This window comes from Cydia splendana, chromosome 4 (genome assembly GCF_910591565.1).
Source record: "Cydia splendana chromosome 4, ilCydSple1.2, whole genome shotgun sequence".
Lineage (NCBI taxonomy): Eukaryota > Metazoa > Arthropoda > Insecta > Lepidoptera > Tortricidae > Cydia > Cydia splendana.
In genome coordinates this window covers 9961369-9984684 of record NC_085963.1, presented here as the reverse complement: position 1 = coordinate 9984684, position 23316 = coordinate 9961369, and the positions used below count along the sequence as shown (strand labels likewise).

The 23316-nt window shown below is 40.9% G+C and overlaps 3 protein-coding genes and 1 non-coding gene across 5 annotated transcripts in view; 1 reads left to right on the top strand and 3 right to left on the bottom strand.

Annotated features, from left to right (window-relative positions):
• The window catches only part of LOC134789818 (adenylyl cyclase-associated protein 1), a 62942-nt gene extending 52566 nt beyond the window's left edge, over nucleotides 1-10376 (top strand). The window contains exons 7-9 of one of the 2 annotated variants that reach the window (XM_063760468.1): nucleotides 226-432; nucleotides 8014-8157; nucleotides 9089-10376. In XM_063760468.1, coding sequence (XP_063616538.1) covers nucleotides 226-432; nucleotides 8014-8157; nucleotides 9089-9175 — 438 coding nt within the window. In that variant the 3' untranslated portion in view covers nucleotides 9176-10376. Of the gene's footprint in view, nucleotides 1-225; nucleotides 554-8013; nucleotides 8158-9088 lie in introns of both variants that reach the window. The other variant, XM_063760467.1, reaches the window with a different exon arrangement.
• On the bottom strand, nucleotides 2855-7211 carry LOC134789499 (uncharacterized). Its single transcript, XM_063760078.1, has 6 exons — nucleotides 7086-7211; nucleotides 6300-6516; nucleotides 5518-5762; nucleotides 4799-4999; nucleotides 4084-4161; nucleotides 2855-3056 (listed from the first exon to the last, which is right to left on the bottom strand). The coding sequence occupies exons 1-6, from the start codon at nucleotides 7197-7199 to the stop codon at nucleotides 2883-2885; spliced, it is 1029 nt and encodes a 342-aa protein (XP_063616148.1). The 5' UTR covers nucleotides 7200-7211; the 3' UTR covers nucleotides 2855-2882.
• A 63-nt stretch (nucleotides 10377-10439) lies between the features above and the next one.
• The window catches only part of LOC134789814 (mucin-2-like), a 74029-nt gene continuing 61152 nt past the window's right edge, over nucleotides 10440-23316 (bottom strand). The window contains exons 6-13 of the mRNA XM_063760465.1: nucleotides 22707-22913; nucleotides 22191-22355; nucleotides 21595-21730; nucleotides 21009-21206; nucleotides 20041-20175; nucleotides 19488-19771; nucleotides 14480-14649; nucleotides 10440-11211 (exon numbers count right to left, since the gene is read on the bottom strand). Coding sequence (XP_063616535.1) covers nucleotides 10846-11211; nucleotides 14480-14649; nucleotides 19488-19771; nucleotides 20041-20175; nucleotides 21009-21206; nucleotides 21595-21730; nucleotides 22191-22355; nucleotides 22707-22913 — 1661 coding nt within the window. The 3' untranslated portion in view covers nucleotides 10440-10845. The remainder of the gene's footprint in view (nucleotides 11212-14479; nucleotides 14650-19487; nucleotides 19772-20040; nucleotides 20176-21008; nucleotides 21207-21594; nucleotides 21731-22190; nucleotides 22356-22706; nucleotides 22914-23316) is intronic.
• Nucleotides 16006-16079, bottom strand: Trnai-aau (transfer RNA isoleucine (anticodon AAU)). Its single transcript has one exon. It is a non-coding gene; the product is annotated as a tRNA-Ile (tRNA).

Here is a 23316-nt window from a genome sequence, read left to right as displayed (position 1 = left end):
CAGTCATTTCAGGGAAAGGAGATAATCACGTGGCATTACCAATCGGCATGCGTTCTCAATAACATGCTAGCTTGAAGTGCTCACAACATACATTCAACTATATATGTATTGTGTACGATTCGTACTACGGTCTGGAATATCGTAACCAAGTCAGGAATTAAATTTAAACTTAAAGTACTTAAGCAAGTCAGGGTATTAAAGCGTCCTTTCAACTTGTCTGAACAGGAATACCAGAAGGGCAACTCCAACCTGGTAGTGGAGAACGCGGAGATGAACAACGTGGTGTACATGTTCCGGTGCCGCGACTCGGCGCTCACGGTGCGCGGCAAAGTGAACGGCGTGGTGCTCGACTCGTGCACCAAGTGCGCCGTCGTGTTCGACAACCTCGTGTCCAGCGTCGAGTTCGTCAACTGCCAGTCTGTGCAGATGCAGGTCAGTCAACACTCTCAAGGTGAACGGCGTCGTGCTCTACTCGTGCACCAAGTGCGCCGTCGTGTTCGACAACCTCGTGTCCAGCGTCGAGTTCGTCAACTGCCAGTCTGTGCAGATGCAGGTCAGTCAACACTCTCATGGTGAACGGCGTCGTGCTCGACTCGTGCTCGTGCACCAAGTGCGCCGTCGTGTTCGACAACCTCGTGTCCAGCGTCGAGTTCGTCAACTGCCAGTCTGTGCAGATGCAGGTCAGTGAACACCGCTACAGACAATAGTCTCGTTTTGGAACCAAATATGCTCGAAAAGACTAATATATGTACATAGGACAAAACACGTAAGGCGACTACACCTACAACGGCTGCAGAACTAATTATATGTCCTATTATAATAGGCAGAAATAGGATAAAATTACAAGCCGTAACAAATAATTAGAATATGAGGTCATTCCATTAACTTTTGGAGCAATATTTCTTCAATAATAGAACAGTCAGACATGCATCTGACGCGCTAACATACGCATATTCTAAATAGGAATAGGTTGCTGTAAATTAAATTTTCATTATTAACCGTCTTTTTCATATACCTATTTGCCTCCAGCTTTATGTATCAATATCAATGTTGTGTGGGTGTGTCGATGCCATCATGCCATCGACACACCCACTTAATACCCACAAAGCCCACAATTATATATCGAGCTGACACGTAATTGGAACCTCCAAAAAATAATTGAATTTGATCGCGTTATGACTCTTGGGAGTTTTGTGAAATTAAATTGTTTTGCGTATGTTACCATATATATTAACCTAGTTTTGTAAAATTACGTTTCATAAAATAATGTATTTCTCTGTAATTTTAACACTGTTCTGGAAATGTGAACCAGCATGTCAAGATGTTGGAGTGCAGTCTGAGCTTGCAGATTGCACAAACACTAATGAGTTATTTCGTGGCGAAGTCAGGTAGTGTTTTAGTGCTGATATGACCACAAGTCTTGTCAGCACTAATGATGCCGCCCCATTTTCATTCTTGTAAAGATTAAATATGGCGCCCAGAGAAATACAAAAGTTGTTTTTTTTAAGGGTGAATCAACCTTTTATGTTGTTATTATGTTCCATTAGCCAGGGGACAATAGTAAGTAGCATAGTTTGTTAGAATAAATGTTATACTTACTATTAGTAGAGCGGCCGCACAGGCTTTAGGTTAGTTTTCGTTCATGTCGTCTCGGATATGGGAATGCCCTGAACACAAATATATGAGATGACAAGCGCGAAAGTGGTAGGGAGACGGCATGAGCGAAAATCGATTTCTAAGAGACTTTTTATTTCGCTGGCCGCTTTACTATATGATCTACTAATATGCTAAGTAGCTTATGGAAAGAGTTTACAACTGCCATAAAAATGTATGTTTTGTTATTTTATGGCCTAACGGTCTCCTAGCCTAGTCGGTATGAGCCTGCCTACGAAGCAGGAGGTCCCGGGTTCGAATCCTGGTAAGGCCATTTATTTGTGTTTTCATCACAAATATTTGTTCCTGAGTTATGGATGTTTCTATGTATATAAGTATATATATATATATATATATATATATATATATAAGGTGCTACTTTATTAGTTGCAGATATTTTAACAGATGATACTTTACTTTAAAACAATTAACTTTAAATAGAAATTAATAATATTTTTTTTTTTTTTGTTTTAATTTACCGAACAAAAAATTAAATTTCATTATGGTTCGGCGGGAAAACTGCAAAAGGTTGTTAGGATGAAGTGGCCAGACAGTTAGGTGTTAGGTAAAAGAGGTACTAGAATCTGTTCAATGAGTTCACATTTAATAATCACATTAACGGGTTGTTTTAACGTAAATTTGTTTTTCAGTTTTCTCCAAAAAAACATCGTAAAAGCTATAATGTTTCATACTTAAATATACTCCAGGGACCGAGTACTATCAACTGTGTAAATATCTGCAACTAATAAAGTAGCACCTTATATATATATATATATATATATATATATATATATATATATATATTATATAAACATCATCTTCTAGTCTAGTACCCACAACACAAGCCTTATTGAGCTTACTGTGGGACTAGGTCGATCTGTGTAAAAGTTGTCCAGTAATATTTATTTATTTATAAACCATAACATCAGGGTTCTAAGAGTGTCCCAGAAGAACGTGACCACTTAATGGCAATGAGTGAGAAGAAAAAGTTGATTCACCCCTAAACACGTTCTTTAAATATGTAGGTAGGTTTCTTGATCACACAGACCAAGCCTTTTGACTCGAAGATCACTGCCAGGCCTTCGGTTCTTCTGCTTACTTTTCGCTGGCAAAAGAAAGAGTCTGCGGGCTGTAGTTTACAAGGCTTTTTAATAATGCCATAGCTCGGCTTTAGTGCAAGTAAAATAGGATATAAAGAAAATCATTAATCAATTTTAATGTCGCAAAAATTAAACCGCGAGGAGTTCGTTAGAGGAATCGTTGTTGTCGAGAGTGAGGTCCTGCAAGGCGAGCAGCTGGCTGCTAGTCTCCTCCACCAGGCGCGGCAGCGGCGCGCGCTCGCACGGCGCGTCCTGCGGCTCGCACCTCGACTCTTGTTCTTCATACACCGACCTTTTGGTCTCCTGGATATTACACTCTGGTCAGTTTGACTATTAGATATGTGAAAATCTGGAGCATTTCGAAGTATTAGATGAAGCGTTCTTTTGCATCTTTCTACTAATCGACACGTTTTGGTAGTGAGCGTTTTGAATTGAAAGCACGTTAGAGGGGCGTTCATTAAACTTCAGACTGGTTTTAATCCACTATTGTAAAATCTGATAAAAAATCTTATATCGAGTATTAAGACCTCCCTCACGGGGTATTGTTTTTAAGTAGTACAAGTAGGTTACTATCGATTATATGTTAAACGTGTTGTCTATGTACATAAGCCTCGTCAGGGCAGCTTGCTTCGAGCAACACGAAAGGGAGGCGGCATTCGCACTATTTCCCCTCTGCCGAGGTACAAGATTAGCGCGTCAATCTAATCTAGCGCGGGTAATAAAACTAGTTGCACTTGGATTTTTCACTAGACCGAGTCCAGACGCGCGCGTGAACACTGCTGCACAAAAGTGCCTGTTTGCTCGGTTTTTTGTTATAAAAAGAGGTCGGGGACATCAAATTTACAAATAGAAAGTGTTACATTTCACATGTAATATTTTTTTTTACATATCATACGTTTAATTACATTCAAACACAATTATTATATTTTAGTCTCATGTAATTGTTGGATTTATCGATTTTGCTCGCTTAGTACAAATTGCGGATCGGTCGAGCGACATATCCGACTTCTCATCTCTCAGAATACAATAACATACTTCAACGAAAATGTGTTAGTGTGCGTGTTGTGACACTTGTCACTCGTCCGTACACAAAAAGAGATCGAGGTTTGCAAGATTTGTCTTTGACGTGTGTCATTTTCTATGTATTTGTGTGGTCATTACAGATTGGATTTTGTATGTAAGTGTGTGAGAAGTGCGACTGTGTGCACCTTTCCCCCCGCGAAAAATGGCAGAATGATTTGTACGGTGAGATATCGCTTGGGCCCCTCCCTTCCGATGTGTCGGAAGCCGGTGTTGCTCGAAGGCAGCTTGCCATAAAAAAAATATTTACCTCGTAGCAGTTTCCGTAATATTTGTTGTTGTACTCGTGGCATGGGTAGTCATCTGTACATTCGGTTGTTTCAGGCTCCTGAAACAATACACACTTATTTACAAACAATTTGCTCACGAAACTTATCTATTTAGCTTGTACAAAGTATGCTAGAAGTGTGTAGCTCGGGTACTGAATAAGGATGCGCTGCACATGTGTTGCCACGTTGCAGTGTGGGCCGAACTTTGATGGCAATTAACCATTAACCATTATAAATTGAACCGTAAACCGTAACGGACGGTTACAGTTTACGGTTCAATTTATAATGGTTAATGGCCAAAAATTGTTAATTGCATTAACGTTTCGGCCAACACTGCCACGTTGAACTGTTACGCAAAATTTCCTGTTCATTTTTATCCATAGTTAATTCAGCACAAGCATAAATACCTGTAGGATATCTCATAGCAGGTGCTAATAGTTCTTGTAAGGTCCAGGATGCCGCCGGTTGGGGTAACACCTGTACGCGAGTACCGTTCCCGCTATGAAAATAAGTTTTCCAGGTTCTACTTGTACCCAATAGTAGTGTTTATAAGACCTAGTGGTGGTCACTGTCAGGGTTATACCTATCGACGGCACTGCAGTTGTCGGTCGTGCTGCCGCGACGTATTGAAGTATGTCCTTCGACGTGTGATCCCGACCCCGCCATGGCAATAAGTGGTTTCTGGTTGTACTGTACCCGAAAGTGGTTCTTGTAAGGCCCAGGATGCTCCCAGTCCGGGCTGTAGTCGTCGATGTCGGTGTCGGAGTCGAGTGGCCGCGAGGCGCTGATGTCCTCCGGCGTCTCGTCACGGTCTTGCCGCAGTATGTATTGGTGGTCCTTCATTACCATGTTGAGGGCGTTTTGCCAGCTCTCCAACAACTTCTTGATGTTTGCCATCTGAAATATAATTAAATATTACAGTATCATTTTTTACCACGCGGGCCGTATTATAAATATATAGTTTTTCATAGAAGCAAGCACAGCCACTTGTAAAGATCAGAAGATCACTTCACACAATAGGGATGTTTCCTGTACTTAAAATAAATTATTTCGAACCGTGCACGAAATATAGCACCAGATAATTATTAGAAAAACATAGATAGCAGCTATTTTTAAACACAATTTGTATTTAATAAATCGGATTGAAATATAAAAAGTAGGTGAGTTTACCGTGACGTCACTACATTCGTTTTCATATAAATTCCATATTAGCAAATCGTTTTGACAGTTCTAAAAAAGAAGCTGATTTGACTAGTAGGAATGTAGCCTTTAGAAAGCCTTAAAGCCGACGCTACGTCGTTTGTTTAAAGGACATATTTGTGGAAAATACCGTTGCCAAACCTTTCGCATCAGACGAAGCTTTCGATTTTGATGTTTTCTATTCGTTTACTAGTGCTAATCTCGGAATCATTTACCTTTTTCTTTAACAAAGCGTGTTTGCTACCTCGACGGATTCTTTTCTGCTTAATGTAGTGCTTGAGATACGCCACTTTGTAGACGTTGGTCACTTCAATGATTTTGATCCGACAGTCCTTCTCAACTTCCGCTTCACTCACCGATGAGTATTCGCTCTTCGCGGAGACGGGCTCTTCTCTGGGGTCATCACCGCTATCGTTTGTTCTGTCTGCTAATCCATTCTTATCGAATGCCAGGAGATCCACTGAGTAAAGTTTGTTGTATCATCATAGTGTCGTTAGTTAGGCCTAAAAGTCTCGATCGAGAATTGCAAGTTTAAAGCATTAAAGTAATAAAAAATCCAGTCAAATGCGAATCCTCTCTTATTCATAAACGCACGAAAAGCCTCAATTAGTTAATTTATGTTTTATCCATGTCTTACACATGTATAAGTCTAAATGACAGATTAAGACAAACGATTATTATCTAGTTCAGGCTTGTAGTAGTTACGTGGGTAAGACTCTTTTTTGACTGATGGATTTTTTACTACTTTAATGCTTTAAACTCGATCGAGACTTTTAGGCTCAGCCGAGGCTTGTGACATTAACTATTTAGCTTTATCACCGTGAGAAATAAGCTAATAACACTGACTAAGACTTGGTCGTTTTCTAATGTTTAGGTATTAGTTATTATTTATCGTCATCCAAATTACAAGTTTATTATAGGTAGTTTGAGAGTAGGTCGTTTAACATTTTATCGGGTGGTTGTCAGTTGAAAAGTTTCACAAAACAACAAAAGTTACTCAAGTTAAAGTCTTGATCGCTGGTATAATGTCCCAAGGAGCTAGGCCTCTCAATGGCGAAGGTGTCGAGCAGCTTGCGCAGCGCGTCGTCGCCGTCGACGAGCGCCTGCACGCGCGCGCGCACGTCGCGCAGGCGCACCGCCTCGCGCTGATGCAGCGCCAGCAGCTGCGTGCACTCCGTCTCGCGGACCACCTGCTTCGTCTTCACCATCGCGATCTGTTCAGTTTATTGCAGCGGCGCTTTAAAATAATCTCAGTATCCGGTTGTACTTTTATGAAACCCACATCCTGGTAAAAGCCTGCTAAAAGCTTTTTCATAGAAAACTTCGGCAACTTTATCACTTATAATGTATATGATCTATCTTGTACGCCATTATTTTTTTATCTTGTGTGTTCGGGGGGACGCGATGCCGGGACGCTTTAGTAAAAAAAATCTACAATACAGGTTAAAAGCTGCAGCTGTTGCTGGTCGCGAATGGACAACGAGAATCGCGACCCAATAACAATTATTTTCACAACCAAGGGTGAATTGTATGATATCGTAGTTATTCGCGATATTTAGACATACTTGATATAGTAGCACAATTAGCACATACAGCAGTTACAGCACTAGGTACTATAATTCATAACATGTTTGCACTTAGTGTAAAGAACTTAGAGGAAAACTTTTTTTTCGTCAGATTGGATGTCCTTATAAAGCACAATCCCACAATTAACATTGTTGATCGTGATACCTACCTAACCCATAGTGAGTATGAGTGCATACTTAGTTACGGAACATTATACCTCTAAAACTAAATCTTCGAGTTCTATTTGTTTTATCTTCAGACGTTCTCTCGAAGTACGGTACACACTGCTCACAAACTTGTACAGATATACTCCGGATGGTAAATATTTCATGCTAAACACTAACTGCAATATAATAGGTAAAAATAAATTACTGAATTCGTTGCATCCAAATGGTTATGCGCTACATATCTAAGTGAAATCCTGCAAAGAATAAGAAACTTACCGCGTTAAGAACAGTTAACTTTATATAAAATTTGTAGAAGGATGTAATACAAAATTGTAAAAAGGGTATTCCGTAGTGATTTAGTACATGGTTCCAGTAGTTATCATGTGCGATCTGGGGCGGCTGCACCAACGCTCGCTTGTTGTTCAACAGCCTGCTAGTGTACAGCGCGACCAACACTGACATGACCATTATTACTAAACGTTTCGTGATTATCATCACTTTAACCCGTTTCTTATCCATGCATATCAAATAATAACGTGAAAGTGGAAAATTCAAATGTAAACAATATCGTCTGAAACTTTAAATGGGTGACAAAGACATGACACTGTCACCACGTCACAACTTCTGTGCACAGTTCTATCTTTGAATTGTTAATTGTCATTGTTGTCAATAGCATCTGAAAAGTTTCGACATGGTTGTTTATTATTAACGCATGATTGTTGACTTCTAACTTCTTTTTTATTTTTGTTCATATTTTATGTTGTTTCTGTATTTCACAAAGGCAAATTGTGTTACCAACAAATAAGAATTGACGTCAACTGCTACTTTATTATTCCCATCGAACTTCGTGATCGCTAATTACATAAACAATATCCCATTCATGATACATTCATGAATGATCTACTATTATTAGAATCGTGTTGATTGTTTGTACAGTAATGAATGATCGTGTATTAATAAAATGTTGTTGATCGCCAGGTACTGGGCAAGGTGCCGACCATCTCCGTGGACAAGACGGACGGGTGCCAGATCTACCTCTCCAAGGACGCGCTCGACGTCGAGATCGTCAGCTCCAAGTCCTCCGAGATGAACGTGCTAGTGCCCAAGGGCAACGGCGACTACGTAAGTGAACGATCTTTTACCTAATAATTCCTTGTAAATTACTTCAATAAAAGGGAGGTTCTTTCTGTTTTCCTTGTATTTGCGAAACTTTTATAACTTTCTTTTTTATTAGGTACCTCATTGCTAAAGTGCTTTCACATGATAGACCTTGAACTCGAAAACTGCTGACCTGTGATCGACGTATTTTCAAACATTAACTCATCTGAGCCTGATAATTTGTGTCAATTTTTCTAAACATAAGCTCTTGCGTTTATTTTTTACTTGAAATATAAGAATGGTATTTGAAATTGTAAGTGACTATTATAACTTTCAAAGCCTTACGTAACTATACTCATGGACAAATTAAGATGAACGCAAAAAAAAAGTTTCATTACTGGATTACAGCATCTAAAGTAATTTAAAAATTGGTAATATAGTCTTCGCTTACCGCGATAGTTACTCATGAAATAAAACTATTGAAACGGATTATATCGCGTATATTGAATACATACTACATCCCGATGTTTCGAACCCTCAGCGTTCTTGGTCAACGGGTGACTGAGGAAAAATTGTACTGTGCAAAAACTACCCAGTACCCACTTGGTACAAAATTGGTTCATTAGGCTAGTTCTACATTACAACCCACCCATACATCACATTACTTCACATTACAGTCCGTTGACCAAGAACGCTGAGGGTTCGAAACGTCGGGATGTAGTATGTATTCAATATGCGCGATATAATCCGTTTCAATAGTTTTATTTCATTAAAAATTGGTATTTAAACTTTTTTTTCTGCGTTCCTCTAAATTTGTCCATGTATTTATATAGATTAACATGTATATATGTTTTATGAGTGTACTTATATAGATTAACATGTATATGACTCAAAATAAGCAATCGAAGAAATATCAAACTTTGATCTCTTGTTGTACAAATAACTATTGTTGCAGACGGAGTGGCCCGTGCCGGAGCAGTTCAAGACGGTGGTGACCAAGAGCGGCGGGCTGTCCACCACGCCCGTCGAGAGCAAGGGCTAAGCGCCCGCCGCGGCCCGGGAACATTCCCACCAGACTCCGCAACCGGTCTAGTAGGGCCTTGCTCTCCGGTTGACCCCATTTGATTCTCTTTACCTTACAATATGACGCTGTAAGCAGTGTAAAGCATCAACTAGAGACCGAGGCTTACAAGTCGTGGCATATGACCGTTACTGTTAACGGTGATGATTATTTCAAATGTTTATTATTTTTTGACGTCTTGTTTTTGAGTAATTACAGTTTTTCGTAGTGTTTTTTTATTACTTTAGTTTTTTATTTATTTCAATTAATAAATCCTATGATTAGTATTATTCAATTTATACAAATTTGCATTTTAATTAATTCGGTTTAGTGTCACCCCTGACGTACAAGTGCCATGGCTTGAACTACTCGTTTGCGGGGTTTGATTACCATACACGATTAGTGCGCTCAAAGCCGGGTCTACCAACCACCCGTTCATTTTGTTTATTAACATAATTACTTTGCACGGTCTAGTTGTAACTTCTAACACACTAGAGTTCGTATCGTAATTGTATCCAAAGCACAAAATGTTCTCGGGCACTAGATTATTTACGTGTCCAATCTGATTTTGCCAATGTGAATTCGTTCTCCCCTCATTTCCTAGTATTTAAATGTATATCTTACGTGACGTAGCAATCATTGTAACTCAAGTATTTACTGGCCTTTTGAGATGTATCAGAATGATGTTCCTTGCTATATATTTTTTAATAATGAATCAGTCATGTGTAAGGCGAGGGAGTACCGCTTGGTACGGGATTTAGTTAAGTTAGGTAAGGCGTGTGACTGTATCGAGTTTGGAGTTAGGAATGCTTTTATTGGTCTCGACTTTTGCTGTCACTAGCAGTGATTCTATAACCCCGACTTGTCTCGCAAAATGCTAATTTACTTATCAACGTTTGAGTAATCGAGTTCTCTCGAGCGGTTTACTGAGATTTTCTAATTTGAGACGATTATAATTTATTGGTATTATAATTTTTAATTTCTTTCGAGTAAGTATTATATAAATGTAGGCAATAATGAATCAGTATAATTCTATTCCGTTTTATTATGAATGTGACATTGCTATTAAGAATACTATTGATAATGCCATCATTTTGAACATATGAATAATGATAATTTGTAATACAAACGTTTGCATTTTGTTAATTTATTTGTCGAGAGATTAAACTAAGTTTTAAGGAAATGTGTATTATTTTTGAAATAGTCTTCCTATCATCAATCCTAATAGCAAATAAAACAAAAAATATAGTGATTTCAATTAATAGATTTTTATTCCAGGCATGGTTTACATCGTCCATTTGAATGGTGACGTCGTTATTCAAACGGAAAAGGTCATCCATGAATTTCAAATAAATAGTTTTAAATTTAAGCTGTCACGAAGTAGTTAACAAAACAACAGTTCGGGTACTAAATAATACTAATATCTATATTTACAAAGCGTACCCGCGTTCTAAATAAATATGGCATAGTCAAAAGATATCAGCAGAGATTTGAGACGGGAAACACGGACTGAACTTACATAAACCTAATTGACATTTTTTAAAACGTACACTACGTTTACTTAAGTACATCTAATTAACATATCAGTCGCATTTAAGAAAGTAACTACATAGTACTGGCTTATAAAGTAGCTAGATCGGCCTAATCTAGTGTCAATCGGGATCGAGCGCGCTGGAGTTGAGTCTGCTCTTGGCGCACTGCCACTCGTCGCTGCCGTCCGAGCACTCGAGGAAGCCGTTGCACACGCTCGAGGGCGGCAGGCACTCGCCGAGCGGGCAGCGGTGCCCCCGGCACGTCTCCAGCTTGATGGACCTCCTGTTCTCGGCCGCTTCCAAGTCGTAGTAGAAGTCCTCGGAGTCCGTGTCGGTGGTGGAGTCGTTGAGCTGGTGGGCCGCGATGACGCCGTCGATCCAGTCGATGTAGTGCGACACCTTCGTGTACACGCCGGGCCGGTTGGCGCGCGCGCACCCGTACCCGTTGCTCGTCACGCCGTAGATGTACCATTTGTTATCCGCTTCCTGAAATGTACGATCCGTTTGAAATTTCGCCTTTGAAACATCAACAACTGGCAACTGTGAAACATCAACAGCTGGCAGCTGGCAAAAGCGTGTATACGTCTAATACAGCTCATTAGACGTATACACGCTTTTGTCAGCTGAACTAAAGACTGATCTACACGGGCTACACGGCTCAATACATGTATACATATCATATTGTGTGATAACTGGCTGTCAAACTTTTACAGTTCAATATGTAGTAATGTAATTTCCGCGAAATACCTATTCTACAACCTATAGGTAATACAAAACCCGAGCGATGCCGTCTAGTTTCGTTGTTAAACTTACCACAATAAGTTCATCAACATATCAAATTCCGTAGTCTGTGAGTACCTATTCATATTCAAATTGACGGAGTTGGGGAAGAAATAAATAAGTTTGCTTTTGTCATTGTAATAATATTAACTGCTATCAAAAACTTCGTCCTCGCACGGGGAAAATTGGAATTCGTTTTCCTTATTAAAAAGTTTACGGCCCTCAATCGGCTCACTGGCAATTAAATTAACATGTATTTTGCTATTTCGTTTAGATACTTTTTTGGGAACATCTGGCGAATTAGCCTGCAGCTTAATTGTTTATAATCGAGAGTTTTATCCGTGTAACTGGAAATGGTTGATAATGGAACGTTGCACGGTTATTTTAATTTAAATGGAAACTCCTTTCATGGGGTAGGTAACTGGTTGTTTTCCACTTCTTAGAATTCCGTAATACTCGAATACAAAGTAACCCCTCTCTATTACGCATTTCTACATATTTTCATCCGTCCTTTTGACAAAGCGGCATGTGTGGGAATTTGGAAATTAAATAATTTGACTATGGCAGTCTTCTCATAAAATCTGAATTAGACACAAAGAAATCGCAACATTTAGACGAGTTGGTGGTCTGTTTCGGCAATCACTGGCCAAATTAAACCGTGTAGTGTAACACTTAAAAGTGTAAATTTACGCTAACTGATAAGAGTTAATTTAACGGTCTATATGTAGCTACAGTATACATATCACGTAGATTCTGTAAAAGGTACCCACTCGTTACACTGGCGCCCAACGTTGGGCAACGTCTCCACTATCTACCTAATACTTTCTTTAGTTAAATAGTTGGTAAGCTAACTAAGGTCAACTAAGGTTTATAAGTTGCAGGGTTCGTAGCGGATTTATATTTTGATGTAGATACCCAACTAGCAAAATCACGCTAACAACAGTCTCTAGACTACAATTTTGTCGCTCTTATATTAATTTTATATCATCGTATAAGCCCGGGTTTGGGCACAAAGCATAAGCGTATTTATTTTAATATCGTTCTAATATCAGTCTAATTGAATGTTGTTTGCATTCACAGTAATCTTTTTCAAAACTATATTAAGCTGCTTTAGGCTAATATCGCTTTTACGTAAGTATCTTGTAAGCCTACATAGGCTTATATTGGTCGAACGTAAGTATCTTGTAAGCCTACATAGGCTTATATTGGTCGAACGTTAGAATCTTGTAAGCCTAAATAAGCTTATTTTGGTTTGAAACATTCTATTTGTGAAGTATAAATATACGGGTGAAATTAACTGCAACGTGACAAAAACATATTAGTGTAAGTGTTTATCAAACTTTTTATGAATTATGTTTAAATATAATAACGTGCTGTTTATCATTGTCTGTTTATGTTTCAGGATAAGTATTCACATGGGAAAATATTATTTATTGTAAAGTAGACCTTGTTTTACACTTCAAACTTCATGCGCCTACTCAAATATGGTATTTGAATATTTTTATAATTATAAAATAATTCTTTATTTTGTATTGATAGTCAGCCATTGATGTAGGTGTATTTTTCAAGCGCACTATTAGAGTATTTTAAGCATTCTGAATACAAATGATGTGGCCATGTTGAATAAATTACGGTTCCTTGCTTTACTTATACTAACAATAGTGTTCCCAAAAACGATTTAAGATCAAACCATCTTATATTGATCTTCTCTTTTGTGATATAAGTGTCTTGATCTTATATCACTCTAATATCTTACTAAACTGCTGCTGTTGATCTTATTATAGCTTTAAATAAGATCAGAAAAGTACGTACTTACAGTGTTCTTATGCTATGTTGATATTAGTCTTATATTCTTACAATAGCATTTAGAAATCTAATATAAAATCAAATGAACTAAGAGAATGAGGATATAAGACCAGGTACTCTCAAGTTCAATGAGACTTCGTAAATGTTGTTGTAAGAGCAAGAGGCTTATAATAGTATTATGCTATGTTGATATTAGTCTTACATTCTTATAATAGCATTTAGAAAGTCTAATATAAGATCAAATGAACTAAGAGAATGTGGATATAAGACTAGGTACTCTTAAGTTCAATGAGACTTCGTAAATGTTGTTGTAAGAGCAAGAGGCTTATAATAGTATTACGCTATGTTGATATTAGTCTTACATTCTTATAATAGCATTTATAAAGTCTAATATAAGATCAAATGAACTTAGAGAATGTGGATATAAGACCACGTACTCTCAAGTTCAATGAGACTTTGTGAATGTTGTTGTAAGAGCAAGAGGCTTATAATAGTATTATGCTATGATGATATTAGCCTTACATTCTTATAATAGCATTTAGAAAGTCTAATATAAGATCAAATGAACTTAGAGAATGTGGATATAAGACCAAGTACTCTCAAGTTCAATGAGACTTAGTAAATGTTATTGTAAGAGCGAGAGGCTCATAATAGTATTATGCCATGTTGATATTAGTCTTACATTCTTATAATAGCATTTAGAAAGTCTATTATAAGATCAAATGAACTTAGAGAATGTGGATATAAGACCAGGTACTCTCAAGTTCAATGAGACTTAGTAATGTTATTGTAAGAGCGAGAGGCTTATAATGGTATTATAAAATGCTCTTATATACATATATAAGACTAGGTAATAAGACTAAACTTACTAAAGTGCGTATTAGCTTGTCTAAGACTAATATAAGAGCGATGATAAGTTCAAAACAAAAATAAGAGCGCTATAAGCTCACTACTCTTATAAAGTGCGCAATCTGAGACTTTTTTGCTAGTTGGACCCAATGTACAGTCACGCTCTGTGATTGTTATACCATTTAGGATTCTAGCTAAATTAGACATTCCATAGCGTGAGTATTAAACGATCAATTTAGCTAGGACCCTAAATGGGTCAACAATCGCGGAGCGTGATGGTACCTATGAAAGCAATAAATGAGTGATCGTGAAATATGACCTGGCACATGAGCGGGCCGCCCGAGTCGCCGAGGCAGGCGTCGCGGCCGCCGCGCTCGTACCCGGCGCAGAACATGTCGTCGGTGACGCGGTACAGCGGCAGCGAGGCCGTGCGCCGCCGGCACTCCGCCGTCGAGATCACCGGCAGCTCCACCTCTTGCAGGGTGTCCGCTGGAACAATACATACAGATATTATAAAACGTTTAATATTACTAAATTCTACATTGTGTAATAGGGTATACCTACTTAATTTATTCTTCATCATCATTTTAGACGGATTTTTTCGACGTAAACTTAATTCTCAAATAACGTTAAAAGTATTAAAACCATTGAATTTAGAGCCCTGGTTAACTAAGCATAAATCATTGTAAACGAGCTCTAGAATACCTAACCCCTTCCAGGGAATAATGTCGAATTAATTAACAATCACCAACAGAGTGTACTTTTTCTTCAGAAAACAAATTCGTGCAACAATCAAAGTTATACTGTAGAGGTAACCAACTAGAGTCTGTTCGGAAAGAGAAGAGTTGTGAAATGTATTGGGCCCCATACATTCCACGACTCTTCTCTTTTCGCACAGACTATCTATTTAACATGTATGGGATTTTAACAATCATGATTTTCAAGAGCCAATAAATACCTTACACCTAGGGTTTTTCAAGTGAACATTACAGACAAAATGGGTAATAAACGAACCTACAGAAAGATATATCGGTCGATTCTCATTTGTAGACAGAGTACAAATGGGGTAATAAATATATAAGTAATTCGCCTTTTATACGCCAGCACCAATGCCAACGAACGAAGTGTCGGGATGAAAAACGTGCGGGATTACGGCTCATTTCGACCCGCTATGTGTAGAAGTGCTAAACGTAGGTACCTTTATTTAATGCACCTATTTATGAACTGCAGTTATGTATGTGCACATTTTATAGATTAGTGATATCACTAGAGATAAGATTACGCTAAAAGAGCCAGCACGTATGTACGTAAAGTGTAAACCCAATAGGCACAGAACATTGCGGCACCGATTTACATTTGTATAGTCGCCATCAGATATATCGGAGAAGGAGTTCACAAATATCTCAACAAAGGTTCTATTATCGAGACGTTAAAGGTATGTTCCGATATGTTTGAGCACCTTGATCTAGGCTAGGGAATGCAAACCGGTAAAATATGTTTATAATTACCGGTAAATCGGTAAATTACCGATATTTTCCATACTAAATTTTACCAGTTGCATTCTATACCTTGATCGCTTCGATATATGTGATGACGACTATAACCACAGAATAAGTAATAGTATTATCATCTATAACTACTAATATACCTAACTATTACAAAAATTGCCCGTACTACTACGTACTATAATTTGAGGCGTTATATTCGCGAGAACGTAAATTAATAAATAAATTGCCATGCCTGAAACCCCTAGAAATGTAGATAGATTTTTCTTAATGATAACAATTATGAATAAGAGTAATTGCACAATTGGAAATAAAAAAATACAATATAAAAAAATTGAAGTGGCCCATGAGGGGATCGAACCCGCGACCTTCGCGTTATTAGCACGACGCTCTAACCAACTGAGCTAATGGGCCGATGAGCCTTGTGTCGAAATTACAGTAAAGATTCTATTATATACATAAACCGACATTGAAATAGATATTATGTTGTGTTATTTAAAAAAGTAGCTTCGTATAATAAAATACCAAATTTCTCACCGAGCATCTCAATTAGGCGTTATATTTCGCATTGTTATATGTTACGGGGAAAATGAATCGGACAGTGTTAATAACGGCACCGTGGTCATTACGAATAAAGACAAGAGTGTCGGTCAGCATCATCATCATCATCTCAGCCATAAGACGTCCACTGCTGAACATAGGCCTCCCCCTTGGACCTCCATACGTGCCGGTTGGAAGCGACCCGCATCCAGCGTCTTCCGGCGGCCTTAACAAGATCGTCTGTCCATCTTGTGGGTGGACGTCCTACGCTGCGCTTGCTAGTCCGTGGTCTCCACTCGAGCACTTTTCGACCCCATCGGCCATCTTCTCTGCGTGCAATGTGGCCTGCCCATTGCCACTTCAGCTTGCTAATCCGGTGGGCTATGTCGGTGACTTTAGTTCGTCTACGGATCTCCTCATTTCTGATTCGATCACGTAGAGAAACTCCGAGCATAGCCCTCTCCATAGCTCGTTGAGCGACTTTGAGTTTTGAGATGAGGCCGATAGTGAAAGACCACGTTTCGGAGCCGTAAGTCATCACTGATGGTAACACACATTGATTAAAGACTTTCGTCTTGAGGCACTGAGGTATGTCGGACGAAAAGACATTACGTAGTTTCCCGAACGCTGCCCAACCGAGTTGGATTCGGCGGTTGACCTCTTTCTCGAAGTTGGACCTACCTAATTGGACTACTTGTCCTAGGTAGATGTACGAGTCAACAACTTCGAGTACCGAGTTCCCAACAGAGACTGGGATGGGCACAACATTGGCATTTGACATAAGTTTCGTCTTGTCCATGTTCATTTTCAAGCCCACCCGTTGTGAAACTCGGTTGAGGTCATCGAGCATCATGCTGAGTTCCTCCATCGACTTTGCCATGACTACGATATCGTCGGCAAACCGAAGGTGAGTGATGTATTCGCCGTTGATGTTGATGCCAAGTCCTTCCCATTCCAGGAGCTTGAAGGCGTCTTCCATTACGGCAGTAAACAGTTTCGGAGAGATAAGTACTTGTCCTAGGTAGATGTACGAGTCAACAACTTCGAGTACCGAGTTCCCAACAGAGACTGGGATGGGCACAACATTGGCATTTGACATAAGTTTCGTCTTGTCCATGTTCATTTTCAAGCCCACCCGTTGTGAAACTCGGTTGAGGTCATCGAGCATCATGCTGAGTTCCTCCATCGACTTTGCCATGACTACGATATCGTCGGCAAACCGAAGGTGAGTGATGTATTCGCCGTTGATGTTGATGCCAAGTCCTTCCATCCATTCCAGGAGCTTGAAGGCGTCTTAAACAGTTTCGGAGAGATAAGTAACGTCTCCCTGCCTTACGCCTCTTCGCAATGGAATCGCCCTCGTGCTCTGCTCCTGTACTCGGACCGACATGGTGGCGTTACTATACAAACACTTCAACACTTCGATGTACCGATAGTCAATATGGCATCGCTGAAGAGACTCAAGCACCGCCCATGTTTCCACCGAATCGAAGGCTTTCTCATAGTCCACAAACGCTAAGCATAATGGCAAGTTATACTCTTCGGTCTTCTGTATAACTTGCCGCAGCGTATGGATGTGGTCTATGGTACTATAGCCTTTTCGGAAACCGGCTTGTTCGGGAGGCTGGAAGTCATCAAGTCTGTGTTCGAGACGGTTCGTGGTGACCCTTAAAAACAGCTTATAGACATGGCTCAGAAGCGTGATGGGTCTGTAGTTCTTCAGTAGGTTGTTATCACCTTTTTTGAAGAACAGCACCACCTCGCCTCTATTCCATGTTTCAGGCGTTATGCCCTCGGACAAGACGGAATTAAAGAGCTTCTGGAGGACTTTAAGTACCGGTGTTCCACCCGCTCTCAGAAGCTCTGAAGTGATTCCGTCTTTGCCCGGCGCCTTGTTGTTCTTAAGCTGCTTCAGGGCCATCCTAATCTCGTACAGACTGATGTCCGGGATATCTTCGGTATAATGTCGGGACAGCTTGGCTCTTGGATCTCCTACCGAGCTGTCAACGGGCTTTGCGATCGAAGTGTATAACTGTCCATAGAACCTCTCGATCTCACCTAAAACCTCCGCTTTGCTCGACGCTATGCTGCCATCTTCCCGTTTCAGCTTTGTCAGCTGGCTTTGCCCAATAGACTTGTCCTTTGCGAACACTTTGGTGCCTTGTTTTCGCTCAATAGTCTCTTTAATACGGTTAGTATTAAAGAGACGCAGATCATGTCGCAAGGACTTAGATATATGTCTATTGAGCGGTGTACTTTCGTTTGGGCCAAATACCTTTCGCCAAATTTCACTTCCCAAGAAACTTATCGCAATAGTTTCATTTCCCAAAGGAACCTTGAGCAAAGTTACACTTCGCATATAATTTATTTGGTCAATGAAAGATGTTAGGCTGAAATGGTCTCCACTTAGCAATGCATTTCGATAAATACTCACTTGGTCGGTTTATTATGTACCTATCCTATGTAGCCTATGTAGGTAAGGAACTCTTCATTATACACGGTCCGAATTGAATTTTATAAATAGGTAGGTATGTACCTACCCAATCCTTCTTATCTGAACAAAATCTGTGACTGGGTAAGGTATATCGTGGCCACAGTGATCGTTAGTAACCTGTTGACGCTGCGACTTTTGGGTCAACTGCCGACCCTAAATTATTCTGCAAAGGACGCCCCGTGGCCGTGTTTTCCTGTTTGATTTACATTAAACCCTGGCCTTGAACTCAAGTAACTTATTAAATGGGTCTTATGTTAAATTACAAAGGCGGTACCTAAGTAAATATCTGCTAAATTGGTACGTGCCCGCTTTTAACGAGAACAACATTCGTAAGAAAAGTTTTACATAGGTTAGTAGATACATACAGTGATTACTTTGCAAGAACCTTAAGTATTATTATTCGTCCGTTTCGTGGGTCGTTCGTTCCCTATATATTTGTCGGCGGCCGATCGTAAAATCAGGCATATCGTGAAACGTGAAAATCTTTGACTCGTTCCCTGAGTCGACGGAGATTTCTGGGCAGTTTGCCCTTCGGGCATCTGAAGCAACCTAACGAACCTATCCTACCTATGTGTTGGTTTAATGTGATTATCGTCAAAACATTACACAGGAACATTACGATCTGCCCGATCTTACGATCGGCCTACGACATATTGACGAGGAGGATATAAGTAAGTGGAGTATGTGTAAAATTTAACAACAATGACTCCAAGTTTTGCTAAAGCTTTTTTTTATACACTAGCGTAATCACTACCAAAAGCTGCAGCCTACAAGTAAGTGTGACTCACGGAAGACGCGCTCGTGCTCGTAGAGCTGCCCCCAGCCGAGCACGGTGCAGTGTTGCCGCTCGGGCGGCGGGCGGCGCGGCGGCGGCAGGCAGGCGGGGCGCAGGCGCGCGTGCAGCGGCAGGCGCGCGACGCGCAGCAGCGCGATGTCGTTGCGGAACCCGCGCGCCGCGTAGCGCGGGTGCAGCACCACGCTGCGCACCCGCGCCGCGTGCTCCCAGGGCCCGCGCGGCCACGCGCCGCGCCGCAGCGCGCCCAGTCGCGCCACCCAGTGCGCTTCCGTTGCTCTGCAATTACCGATTACGCTTAAAGACTGTGCGCCGCTTTGTTTCGTGAAAATTATCAAACGCACATGGTTGACGTTAGGCATTAAGCTCGCATTATTTTTGTATTTATGCAATAAAGTTTAGTAAATAAATGTGTAACATCGGAGGAAGTGACTGACCAACATACGCTATATGAAAACATAGTTGTGGCCAAGTACGGTCACAAGTTATAATCACATCACTAGTCACAGGCCACACGCGTGATAAAGTATGTATACAGATAAACTCACTGATAGAAGCAATGGCTGGCGGAAAGCAGCCACTCGGCAGTGATGAGCGTGGCGCCGCACTGGAAGTCGCCGTCGCGGTAGAGCGCGGCCTGCCACGGCCACGCGCCCGCCGCCGCGCCGCCGCCGCCCACCACCCTGCCCCAACGCACGCGACTGTTAGTGCAAATTATAACTTGTTCCTATTGGTTTCCTCCCCAGTCCGAAAGGAACTGAAAGGAATGTTTTCTGATCTGTTTCTATATTTGGGTGCTTTTCATTATCACTACCATTTTTAGAGAATATATCTGTAGTTATATTGGCTACCGTTCCAAACCGGTCAAATCTTTACGAGACATCGAGATACCCCACATTTCTCTTAACCAGCTACCCACTTTACAAAGTTATCGCCTGAGAGAAACTTGGTAACTGAGCAATTCTCAAAAAGTTTATCACATCTTAGATTTCTATAAAAATTGGTATGCTGGTAAAGTACATGAAGCTGAACAACTTCCACCACATTTCCCAAAATGTCCCCGAAAGTTTCTAAGAAACATTCCTTTTTTGTTACCAAATGTGTAAGGAAATCTGGTAACAAAACAGGAAAGTTTTATAATAACTTTCTGGGACATTTTGGGAAATATGGTGGAAGTTGTCAGTGGTCAGATGGTCAGCTTCATGTACTTTACCAGCATACCAATTTTTATAGAAATCTAAGATGTAAACGAAATGTACAAACTTTTTGAGAATTGCTCAATTAAAAGCTGTTGCTGGTTTACGGTCCATCAGTGGAAACAAATGGAAAGTTTAGTTCTAATTTTAATTGTTATACCTTTAAAATAATATTACCTTAAAGGTATTTTTTTAAAAAGCTTCCATAAATGTTATACTGTGACAAACAATATGAAACCGCTAAGGATCTCCATTAATGTCAGAGTGATAAGGTACGAATCCGTACCGAAATTAAATTCCAAATATCGGCGTCAGCTTACCTGGGTTGCTGGGCGTCAGCGTGCGGTCGCACGCCGCACTCGAGCGCGCCGCAGCGCACGCGCAGCGCGCGGCGCTTCTTGCACTCGGCGCGCCGGAACGTGAGCCTCGCGTCGCGCGCGCGCGCGTCGTGCCGCACCTCCCAGTACCCCGCGCGCGCCGCGCGGCCCTCGCGAGCCTCGCGCGCGTAGCCCACGGACCTGTCACATCGATGTTGGTCAGCGGGAGTTCACTGAATCCGAGATGTTCAAATTACTTCCAATTCTACATTCATCATTATCAAATCAAATATCATGTGTTTTCAGGCAACAATAGTTTCGGACTGTCTTACCTGTTCCGGAAGGATTCGTAATCTCACATGCTCGGCCATCGTCTACGCTAGCGATAATTTCTAGCAGTGTCCGCAGAACATGCGATTGTGTACCTAGTCTTTCAAACCGAGACAAATTAAGTATAGTGTGTAACTGGAAAGTCAGTCGGCTGGCTGAGATCGGGAAGCTGCAGCGTGCTGTGCGCCTCGTGCACGGCCTCTACTCAACCACAGCAGGCCCACACGTCACGTGACCTGCAGATTATAGCGGTACTGACTGGAAGGTCATGGCGCGGCAGACGGCGCGGCCGAGGTCGGGCAGCTGCAGCGTGCTGTGCGCCTCGTGCACGGCCTCCGCGAAGCTCTCCACGCACAGCCGGCCCCACACGCCGCGCTTGCGCACCATCACGTATCCTGCAGTAAATATTTTTTTGTAAGCGGAAATTAACTTTAGTTTATAAGTACACAAGTCAATTGGTGTTGCCACTATGTTTCGCATTTCATTTCATTTCTACAATTTCATGTAAGTACAATTTCACTATAACAAAGTGTAAAGACGGTACAATCACATTAGGTACAGTCGCCATCAGATATACCGGAGCGGCCGAGGTGCTTACAAAAATTTGAGCACGCACTCTAACGCCTTGACAAAAGTTGCGCGTTCAGATATTTTTGAGCACCTTGGCCGCTCCCATATATCTGTGATGGCGACTGTACCGTCCAAAGCAGAAAGTGATAAACGGCCGAGGTGTTCAAAAGGAACTAAAGAAAACAAACAATGAATGAAAGAAAAACAATTATTTTTAAGAGAATAAGAGTGTGTGCGAGTAATTTTAGCCTATTTTTGCTGCTGAAATCAGTATTTCGTCCGTACCTTCTTCATTGTAGGGCACGACCTCGTTGTCGACCTGGTCAGCGAGCGCCACGCAGCTCTTCTCATCGTCGCCGAACGGGCAGTCGGGCACGCCGTCGCACACGCGAAGCTGCTCCACGCACTGCTTCGCGTTCGCACACACGTACTGGTCTTCGCTACACCATTCTGTAAGTAAAACCCAAGTTACATAGTCAAGCAAGATTATTTCCAAAATCTCATGTAAAGAAGACCAATATTTCGAGACAACCTGCTGGGAAATTTTCTTTGCTTCTAACATTGGCTGAGAAGATCATCAACATAATGAGCGAGTGATTCAAGTATTGCATGGTTCTGCAGGATTATTTGAAAGATCCTATCTTAATAAGCTGCTGCTTTGTAAGGTTTTACAATAGGATCCTGTTTCGGAATACGTACTTAATCTTCTGGAAGATTTTCTTTGGTGATCAGAATTAGATATGAGTCAAACGTTCGAGCATCGTCCCACGAGCAGAGAAATACGAGTGAACCCATTCTTACCGCATCTGTTCTCATCAGAGTAATCCCAGCAATCGACGACGCCGTCGCAGATCTTGGCGTCAGCAAAGTCTGCACGCAAGTAGTCGGCGCAGGAGCAGGCGCGCTCGTCCTCGCCGCCCGCGCAGTCCAGCAGGCGGTTGCATCGCGACGTCAGAGGCAGGCACGCGCCGCTCGAGCAGCGGAATGACGTGCTGTTGTCGCATTCCTCTGGTAATTCAATTAAATCATTGTCAAAATCGTTGCTCCAATTGGAATATTATTCACGTGCAAGGCTCAAATTGTATGTAAAGGTGTACTTTATCCACATAATGGTATGAGGGCTGTCACCTGACCTTCTCTAACTTTTTGAGTAGGTAATGTCGATTAACATCACTACAGATTTTGGGAAACGAGTACAGTTAGGACAAAATAGACAGAGATCTTTGATTTAAAAAACATTATACTTATGCATATCGATCCCATTTCTAACCAGAATCGAAAGGTTCTTCGAGACCAACCTATGATAAGACACAATTTACAACATAGGCAGAAAGAGGAATTGGAATTTTTAAGATATAAATGGGACAGACTGATGAAACACGTCCAGTTAGGAAAGGCCAAGCCAGAAACA

Excerpts from the sequence above, each read along its gene's own strand:
- LOC134789499 (XM_063760078.1), bottom strand. The coding sequence starts at position 7,199 with ATGAAATATTTACCATCCGGAGTATATCTGTACAAGTTTGTGAGCAGT. Across the intron at positions 4,162-4,798 it reads CTTACAAGAACCACTTTCGG|GAGCCTGAAACAACCGAATG; the intron begins GTACAGTACAAC and ends GTATTGTTTCAG. Across the intron at positions 3,057-4,083 it reads ATTACGGAAACTGCTACGAG|GAGACCAAAAGGTCGGTGTA; the intron begins GTAAATATTTTT and ends TGTAATATCCAG.